The 9,519-nt window shown below is 29.9% G+C and overlaps 2 protein-coding genes across 2 annotated transcripts; both read right to left on the reverse strand.

Annotated features, from left to right (window-relative positions):
- Nucleotides 1-436: 436 nt before the first annotated feature.
- On the reverse strand, nucleotides 437-4,813 carry LOC128158067 (uncharacterized). Its single transcript, XM_052820758.1, has 4 exons — nucleotides 4,616-4,813; nucleotides 2,499-2,560; nucleotides 1,385-1,510; nucleotides 437-974 (listed from the first exon to the last, which is right to left on the reverse strand). The coding sequence occupies exons 1-4, from the start codon at nucleotides 4,711-4,713 to the stop codon at nucleotides 481-483; spliced, it is 780 nt and encodes a 259-aa protein (XP_052676718.1). The 5' UTR covers nucleotides 4,714-4,813; the 3' UTR covers nucleotides 437-480.
- A 3,097-nt stretch (nucleotides 4,814-7,910) lies between these two features.
- On the reverse strand, nucleotides 7,911-9,249 carry LOC128158309 (multiple epidermal growth factor-like domains protein 10). The gene is made up of 4 exons (XM_052821093.1): nucleotides 9,145-9,249; nucleotides 8,756-8,808; nucleotides 8,519-8,644; nucleotides 7,911-8,274 (listed from the first exon to the last, which is right to left on the reverse strand). Exons 1-4 carry the CDS (start codon nucleotides 9,207-9,209, stop codon nucleotides 7,934-7,936), a joined length of 585 nt encoding a protein of 194 aa, XP_052677053.1. The 5' UTR covers nucleotides 9,210-9,249; the 3' UTR covers nucleotides 7,911-7,933.
- Between the last annotated feature and the right edge of the window lie 270 nt (nucleotides 9,250-9,519).

The raw sequence follows: 9,519 nt of genomic DNA on the forward strand, positions 1-9,519 counted from the left end.
CTAATGTTTCTTACCGTATATTCAAAATCAATTACACAGTATTGATTTAAAACAGCATGAAAGGACAAATTGATATACCATTTAAAGCAGTAAAGACTAACTCATATATTTAATTGAGATGGTTTCATTTTCATGCAAAATGTTTTTATTTTTATGTTACAGTTTTGCATTTACAATAGCCAGGAATACATGTAACAGCTATAAAGTCATTACTATAATCATTTTACCTGAAAACCGTGCCATATACGTATTTGTACATGTATTTATTGATGCCCATACCAAATTTCTCGTTGAATAATGAAAAAGCTAATATCTCCAAAGAAAAGGTTTGCCATATTTTACTGGAAATGCATACACTTCTAATAGGTTTTATAAACATTGCTTACATACATATTTGATCCATTTTATGTAAATGGTCTCTTTTAAAGCTTTCTGTTTAAACTGATGGCTTGCAAACCTATTCTAACATTTTCGTTTTAGTTAGTCAATGTTAGATTGATGAAATGATTCATGACTTTCTACCGTAGATAAAACTGTTATATTTAGAATTTCTTCATAATGTACTGGTTCATGCATGCTGTCATCAGGAATTTTTTCTTTATGATGACAATTGAATATACGCCTTAGTGAGCATTTTTTACGTATCAGTTTATACGCGAAAACGAACATAAGTGCTATCAAAATCAAGCTAACTACAGAAACAACCATCATTGACATGCTATTTGTATTAAACAGTGTACCTAATATGCCATGGAACAAGGTTTCTTTAGGTTTGCTTATCTCAACAGTCTTTTTATCCATCCCAACAGTATTTTTATCCATCTCAGTAGTTTTATTAACCATCTCAAAGGTCTTTTTATCCACCTCAACAGTCTTATTATCCATTTCACCAGTCTTTTTATCCATCTTAATAGTCGTTTTTTCCATCGCTGACATGAGAACGGAAGTTTTGACGTACATGGTCGTTGTCTTGTCTAAAAATGATTGAAGCTGCTTAAAGTATATATACCGGGTAACACAATGTTTTTGCTTTTGTGGTGTTGTACATTAGACTACAAAGTTGTCATTATAATATGCCATTTAAAAAAAAATAAAAGCAGACAAAATTAAACGGTTTTACTTGCATTTGACGTATCATGAGTATTTTTTTTTATCTGCATCCCCTTACAGATATCATTTCATTTACTTTTATTATCTTTTTATTATCTAAAAACAAAAGACCATATCTGCGGTATACGCATATAGGTGATAATCTATCACAATCAAACTTAGTTTGAATGGAATTTTATCTGATCTTGTAATAGCAAATGAGTCGAACTGTATACTCTTAATTTATGAATACAATATATTTCCTTTTACAATGACATCAGATAAACCCACTTACTTGAACATCCAATAGAAAAATCACATTCTTCCTCAGGACATTTGCACACATGCTGACATCCAGCTCCAAAATGAGGATACTTACAAGATCGACTGCAATTATTACCGTAAAACCCAGGCTTACAACCTAAATAAAAAACCAACAAGATATAAGCATTACATCTATGATATTCATACATGTTGGTAAGATGATACATTTGCTTCATATCATGGAATCATGAGGTAAATTTTAAAATGCAAATTGGTAATGTAAAAGGTATTTTTTTAAGAAGAATATATTGGGGATGGCAACTGATTGCAGAATTTCTTACATGTTAATCGCAATTCGTTCCAACTAATTACCGTTTCTCGTATCAAAAATGTAGATTTTTTTACATATATGTATTATTACTTTTAAATAATTTTTACAATGATCACAATAAAACAATATAGACATTCTATGTATTTGTATATCAAAATTTAAAATAGAATTTTCTCTTAATGATTATTTTTCAACAACATTTCTACAACAACGAGCAAATAGTAACTAAATATTTTCCACATGTCATGATTTTGTGGCCATTATAACTTCTTAAATTTAAAACAATATTCAAATTTTGTCCAAGAAAAGGTTTAAATGAAAATCTTCGTTTAAAATAATTTATTTGGATCTCATACATCCTGTGCCTGTTTTAGATAAATGCATTTTTAGGTAATGAATTAATGCCACGTTAAATGAAAACTTTAAGATAAAATTAACACATTCATCGTACCCATTACTGTAGCTCTAACGGACTCAACAGTGTTTTTTCCATTCATTGACAATTAACGAAAAGTTAAGTAAAAAAGGCAAGCACTAGTTGTTGTTATAACATACAGTAACACCTACAGACTAACTTTCTTTCCACGATCTCAGCCCTGGAACCTAAACAGTCTCAAAATTAACTTGATTAGAGAACAGCTTCGAATTTTAAAAACCAAAATTGAAATGAAATTGCGTTTAAACGTATATTATTTTCATTTTATCCGACTAACCAATTACTACTTTGTAACCGGCTACTACCGTACTGATCGAGTAACCGGTTAGAAATTGCCATCTCTAACATATATACCTTTTTTTTAATAAAGAAACTTACCTGAACAGTTTTTAAAGGTTTCTCTCCAAAGAAATTCCTGGTAGCATTTAAGTGGCGTTTTTCTGTGAATTAATGATAAGCATTTGAAAGCAAAATAAGCTGCAATTTTCATGCTGAAATTTTTCTTAACGAAAATATTATTTTCTACTAAAATGACAAAAATATCATGATTTTTTTAATTTCTGGTAACCTTAATTTTGTCGGAAAAGCCTTTAAGAAGTCTTAATTGAAGCAAAATTGAGTTATTGTCGTCATGTACAAAACTTCTTTATAAGGGAAAACTTAATTCTGGCGAAAATGAATGAGTTTTTTCAAATCTTATTAATCTTAAAAGTCTAAGTTACATGCAGACGTAGGATACTAGCAGGTTTTGCAATGCAATAAGATATAAGTATAATATGATTTGAGCTTTCTGCAAACACTTCCATTTAAAAAAAAAATCAGAGTAATTAAAAGTCTTAAAAACAGCAGAAAAGCACAACTTTATAGAGCGATGGGGAAGACTATAGGGTAAGTATTTTGCATAACACTGCTTTGAAAACGTCATTTACATAGTTCCTGTGGTGTCAGTAAAATTGTCATGAAAAAAATGTATTCAATTTAATCATATTTAAAAAATCATGTTTGATATATTCTATTCAACAAACGAGAATAATAATCTTTTAATGATGACAAAGCATTTTCCCGATGTTCTTCAATACCAGTATCTCAACCAATTTATAGTTTATATTGCGTTTTTCTTAGTGAGTTTTTTTTTTCAACCATATAGTGTTGTTGAATTATGATCAGAAAAAGTTGACCAGATACCAAGACTTGTATTTACGTTGAGATTTTGTGTTTTTTATGTACTTGTGTAAATTTTGGTTAATGAGAAACACTAAATTAATATAGGTTATCACACTTTGATTATCCATTTTCAAATACTAGTAAATGCAGTTAGAAACTGATATATATTTTACGCTGATATTAATATTTTGTTTATAATATCTCTTTTGTAATGATATACTAGTATCCATTTTTTGTTCAAAAGTCCCTCTTTACATGTTGATAGTATTTTAAATGTATGTACTTTATATATATTCTCCATAAAAGAGACAAAATGTTTGCCAAACTCTTTTATATTGCTGTAATATGTTTTTATTAAGTTACTGGAGGATAACCAAAACATTTTGAGGGGATATCTTTTCTAGAGTTTGCTATTAGCTTCAAACTCTCATCATAATAGATCAATCGCATTATCTTTTAACATTTTTTTTATACATCGATGACAAAAATCAGAATAAAGGCATTAGTGCTAAATAAAAACCTTTCCGTATTTAATTATTATAATAATATATTTTTTTTTTGAAAATTCCTAATAGTGTATTTTTTCTTTATTATTCATTGTCCTAGAAATTTACGTTATTGTTCTTAAGGCTGTAAATTATTACAAAGACTATGGTTGAATTGCGTTGACGATAAGCAAATTTCTTTTTTCTAGGGGTTCGTGTGTAAACAAGGCACTGATTAGAAAAAATGTCATTTTTCAGCAATTTTGATAGAAAATAAAATAAAAGTGTGTGTAATGGAAATTTAAGCTAATTGTTATCCATCCAAAAAAAAAATTAACAGCTTTGGGGGAAAATGTTTACATATCCAAGGTAATGTAGAGGTAATTTAAGTGATTCTCTACCACTACTAATACTTTTAACACCGTTTGAATTGATTTCTTTTTGCAGATTTCAATTTACATGCTATGGACATTTCGTGTGTATACACAACAGACAGTAAGCTCATTTATATGTATACTCTAAATGTCTTGAGTAAAATACCCTGTTTCCAATAACGGCTTCCGATCTTAAATATCCCTCGTAGCTTGTCAAAAATATGATTAAATACATGTATCAGGCAATCAATCAACCAAGAAATCATCAAAACTAACAGTTACTGTTATTATGAAATATGAATGAACTATCAACATAACAAAACTTAAACAACTGTTCATGATCAATGTACCATTTGAAGGTTGACAAATTATGCATTGATGTCTAAATATTCTTTTATATTGTTAAATATTGATTTACATAAACTTTGAATTTAAAAACAATCGATAGCAGCGGAACTGAATTAAATCTTACCCCTTCTTGCTATCGCAGCTGGTTTCAGTCAATGCTAATGTCAGAATAATCAATATTGAAATATTTATGGAAAACCAATAGTCCAAACGTATTCCCATAGTATTACAGTCACCTTTTCCTTCAAGTCTTCTGCACTAGCATTATATTTTATATTTTGTTAATTAGAAACGAGGAAAAGTTAAATACGCAATAGCATAAAGACTTATCTATCAATCTAAATGAATTTATTTTAGAATCTAGTCTCTTGAAGCCAAATATACGCCCTACAAAAGTACAGGGAAATTATTTCAATCAACAGGAAATACTTTACAATTAATAAAACTTTAATAAAACTAATAATATTACAACATGTGTGTAGAGGGAACAAACAGTGTTTTAATGTTTTTTTGACATTCGAAGTTTTTGTTTGTTTGTTTTGATTTTCCTTAGGTAATTGTTGGTTGTTTTTGTTTTTGTTTTGTTTTGTTTTTGTTTTTTGTTTTGCAACGTCAACAAACCTTTATATAAAAACAAATTACCGTTTATTATATAACAGTTGCAAATGTTCGGCCTGATATAATCATGAATAGTTTCAATAGTCATAAAACGATCATTACTTACACAATACTCAGAAAATAAGTTTTCTAATACACAATGATTCATGATTCAAGATATCAAGTAATTTGGCATAAACGTGAATATGAATAAAGTATCCAGTCCTAGTCTTGAAGATATAACATCATGTACCGGCAATACCAACAGTTTGACAGTATAAAAATATACTCTGTTTGCTCGTGCTTCCTTTTCATTCGCGTTGTATTAAACAAAAGTAAAGAAATCAAAGACGTATTATAAATATAACATAAAATTGAACTTGTTCTATGCCCGCGTTGAAATGCACAGGTGGATTGAAATGTTACTTCTGATAAATGCATTACACTTTAAGTTACGTGCACAAGCACTACGCCGTTAAGTATAGACCGTGATTCCTACCCGATACATAGTTGTATGATTTATTCATCGTGAAGATAAGAAGATGATGAACATTTGCAATGTTAAGCTGTCTTATCTATCCAATCAAACAGAGTTTCCGTTGTAATGAGGAACGGGATACAAAGTGGGGAAAATTAAATATCGGCAGAAATTGTGAATGTCTAAGAGAGAAAACTGGTTATGCATGAAATATCTTTGAGTCTTATGGAAATTTGGAAGCAAATATCCATTTATTTTAGCTCACCTTATACCAATAATGCAGCATGTCACCAGTACCACACATGTATATATTCTTATACAATGAGGTTTTACTTTTAGATAAGTGAAATTGCTCTGTAAATTGCATTTGATTAATGATATTTTGGTTATTCTTTTTTTCGCTTTTCTTGTGTTCGACACATGTTTGACACACTATACCTACACTGTATATCTGAGACATGGATGTAGCTTCCCTTGGGAAAGCAAATTCTATATTACCAAGTGTCTGTAAGGGACGGTGGAATGGGGAAGGAAATGTTTTTAAAAACAGATAGACAAAGACTGGCGTGGCAGCTATTACGGAGCTGTTTGTCGAAGGTCACAGACGATAACATTATGTGGAATCATTTATAGAATCTGACCTATTTCTCGTTTGATTTATATATGTTGATATCAATTTCCGAAAACTTAAGCTTAGTGAATATAACCGTGTCAAGAACACGTTTTTTGTGGGCAATAACTCTAGATCTTTTAAATAACGTCAGTTTGTTCTGCCCTCTTTCTTATCTGTTTCCCACAAGAAGGGTTCTTTCACATATCAAATATAATGTTAAAACAAAACACTCGGTTTGAATTATGTGTCATTATTATTTCATTTATGAGTCACAAAAAACATAATGTCGTGTTAAACATTGTATCTGTCATTTTCACCTTTAAATTAAAAGATTAAGAATTAAATTCATTTTTGTAATGTAAAAGTAAAACATATGTTGGTAACAGAGATTTATTTTGCGTACTGTTTGTCTTAAGATGCCTTAAGATAATTGCTAAGTCCTAGCTCTCCTGTTTGCTAATACTGTATATCTTTTATTTTACGCGAGTACTTAATACCGCTATTCAACGGTTTTGCATCAAATTGTGGAAATATTAAATCGGAAATGCAAAATTTTAATTAGGTTTCATTTAGTTAACATCTTTACGAAAAACAAAAGCAATATACTTTAAAATCCGCGATATGTTAACGCGGAAAAGTGGCTTATCTCTCGTCCAATTTTACAGTCGATCTTATCAAAATCTCATTCTCACTTTTCAAATAGTCTTTGAAAATGTATATTGCACCTGTGTTCTTTCATTACGTATTGTTGCTGTTAAATTCTAAAAGTTTTCTCCCTTTCCTACATAAAAGTTTGAGAAAATATAGACGCTGCCATTTTCTTCTGCTCCAGACACAACAATCTGATTCAAAGCGCAACTATTCTAATTTAAAAAAAAAAATTTAAGGAGAAACTGCTCCAATTATGTTAAGAACTTAAAAACGCGATTTTTGGTATTAAATATAATAATGAAATGTCGGGATGAGTGGGCGAAGTGTCCGCCATATTGCCGAATATTATTCCTCATTAGATGGACAAAAAGATAAATCCGGCAGTCATATGCCATATAGAAACCAATAAAAGTGTGACATTTCAGTTCGAGGGAAAAAAATGTATAATCTTGCATATCAACTATATAAACAATAATTCTTAATTACACTTTTTGTCAAAGAAACTCAGACTTTTGATATAGGCTTCCTTGTTAACAATAACACTATTCATACACTTACATGATGTCAAAGAATGATATTTATTATAACTGCGAGATCTCAAAGACTGATTTTTATAAAATATCAATATCAACGTTACAATCAATCAGCTTTACAATCAATAACTCTGTAAAGTTCCTTTATTTTAGTGATTGTTTGTTTCGTTTTTTGGGGGTTTTTTTGGGGGTTTTTTTTAAATATTCAAAAAAATTATAGTATCCTATTAAATTTCGCTTCCATTTCTAGAATTGAATTGACCGAAAGAAAAAATCCACCATTGTTTTTAATAAAATTAAATCACCATCAACATAAACTGCTGATTAACTGACTGACACGCTTGAAGTAAAAAGAGGAACATGATATTCCTTCTCATAACACTGGGTATATTAACAAAGAAAGGAGCGCACCGACAAAATAGCAACAAAAGTTTGGCAGATAATTGAACATGTGTTCATGTTTCTTTTTTCTTGAATGTTTCATAAGATATATCACTAGAGGTATCACCTAACTAAAATATACATTTTTGCATGCAGGGCTGTCGAAATGAAGAAACTCTCGCCAGTGTATTAAACTACTATATTTGAGATCACTTCATAATGAACTGGTTCTGATAGTCTGTCGCTTGGGCATTCATAACATTGTTTTCTTTGCCGTTTAGAATATATTTTGAGTATCACTTTTCGAGTAAACAGAATAGCAATCGTTATCAAAATTAAACCAACTACGGAAACAATCAATATAGAGATGTTCTTTGTTGAAAACCAGGTTCTAAAATGGTCCAGCAAAATAGACTCGTTAGCTCCTGTTACATCAATTGTCACATTACCCGTAATTTCCAAGGTAAATGACGTAGCACTGGAGTCTTTCACATCATCTTGTATATAGATATCCTCGCTTGTTTCTTTTTCTAATAAAGCATAGCAAAAAAAGTTAAAATTTTTAATTTATAGAGCTGGAAATATTTTCTATAAACACTTACTCATCTGAGATTTATAGTTTTAAAGATAAAAAAAATCCTAATTATTACTTTCACATATATTCATTTAACACATATACATGTATATCAACAGTCCAATTGATCGCTCGCTTTATGTATTACTGAGGAATACATTATGTGTGATGTCACGAGACTATTAAACTAGCTCACTTACCTGGACAACCTTTTACAAAATCACATTTGTCATCAGGACAGTCGCATTTATGTTGGCAACCAATTCCATAAAAAGGCAATGGACAAGTTTGGTTGCAATTTAAACCAAAATAACCCGGCTTACAACCTGAAATAGGAAATATTAGAAGAAAATAGGTTGATTCAATGCGTGTTTAAATATACATCTATATTTTTTGACTGGTCTTTATATATTTCCCAATTGTCCTCCTAAACTTACTCTTGCATTTTCCTAGGAATTCGTCCCACTTTCCGTCTGAGCAACATTTTATTCTGAATAAGACTATTACATATTAAAGAGAAGGAATCACAAAATACACTTAAAACACCTTTTATATCTAGATATAAAACTATTGATAAAAGCCCAAAGGATAAACAAAAATAAATAATTGAATAATACTTTTTCACGGCACGATTTTACCAGTTTCTGATTTATATAATATGCAATAATAGTACGATATTAGTGATGCATGTTATATTGGCAGGCATTGTTGCTAATGTTAAAAAAGTGCAATATTATACAGCAACATCACAAAATCTTAATACTGGTATGTGCATATTACAACAACGATGATGAAATTCATACAACTCATTAAAAAATATTCTTACCCATCTCCTTCACACTGAGTGGCGCCGGTTTCAGCAAGGACAAATACTAAAATCAACCTAACCATTTCAAAACAAAGAAAATAGTATAACACTTTCGGATACTATTCTGAAATAAAATAAATTCCCTGTTGATGTTGCAATAAGAACGTCAAAACATGTAATCGGGAAATATGTCTGTAAAAATTTTAAAAGGGAAACACTTTACATTTGTATTACACATAAGTTCGTTTCTGTTAAATATAATAAAATGGAGGCATAATAATTATTTAAACAACGTAGACGCTCTAACTACATGTTGTATACGAAAAAACTTGCTATTTCAAGCAACTAGTCTATACCAAAAATATTACAATGTGCTATTTATTCAATTACTCA

This window comes from Crassostrea angulata, chromosome 8 (assembly GCF_025612915.1).
Source record: "Crassostrea angulata isolate pt1a10 chromosome 8, ASM2561291v2, whole genome shotgun sequence".
Classification (NCBI taxonomy): Eukaryota; Metazoa; Mollusca; class Bivalvia; order Ostreida; family Ostreidae; genus Magallana; species Magallana angulata.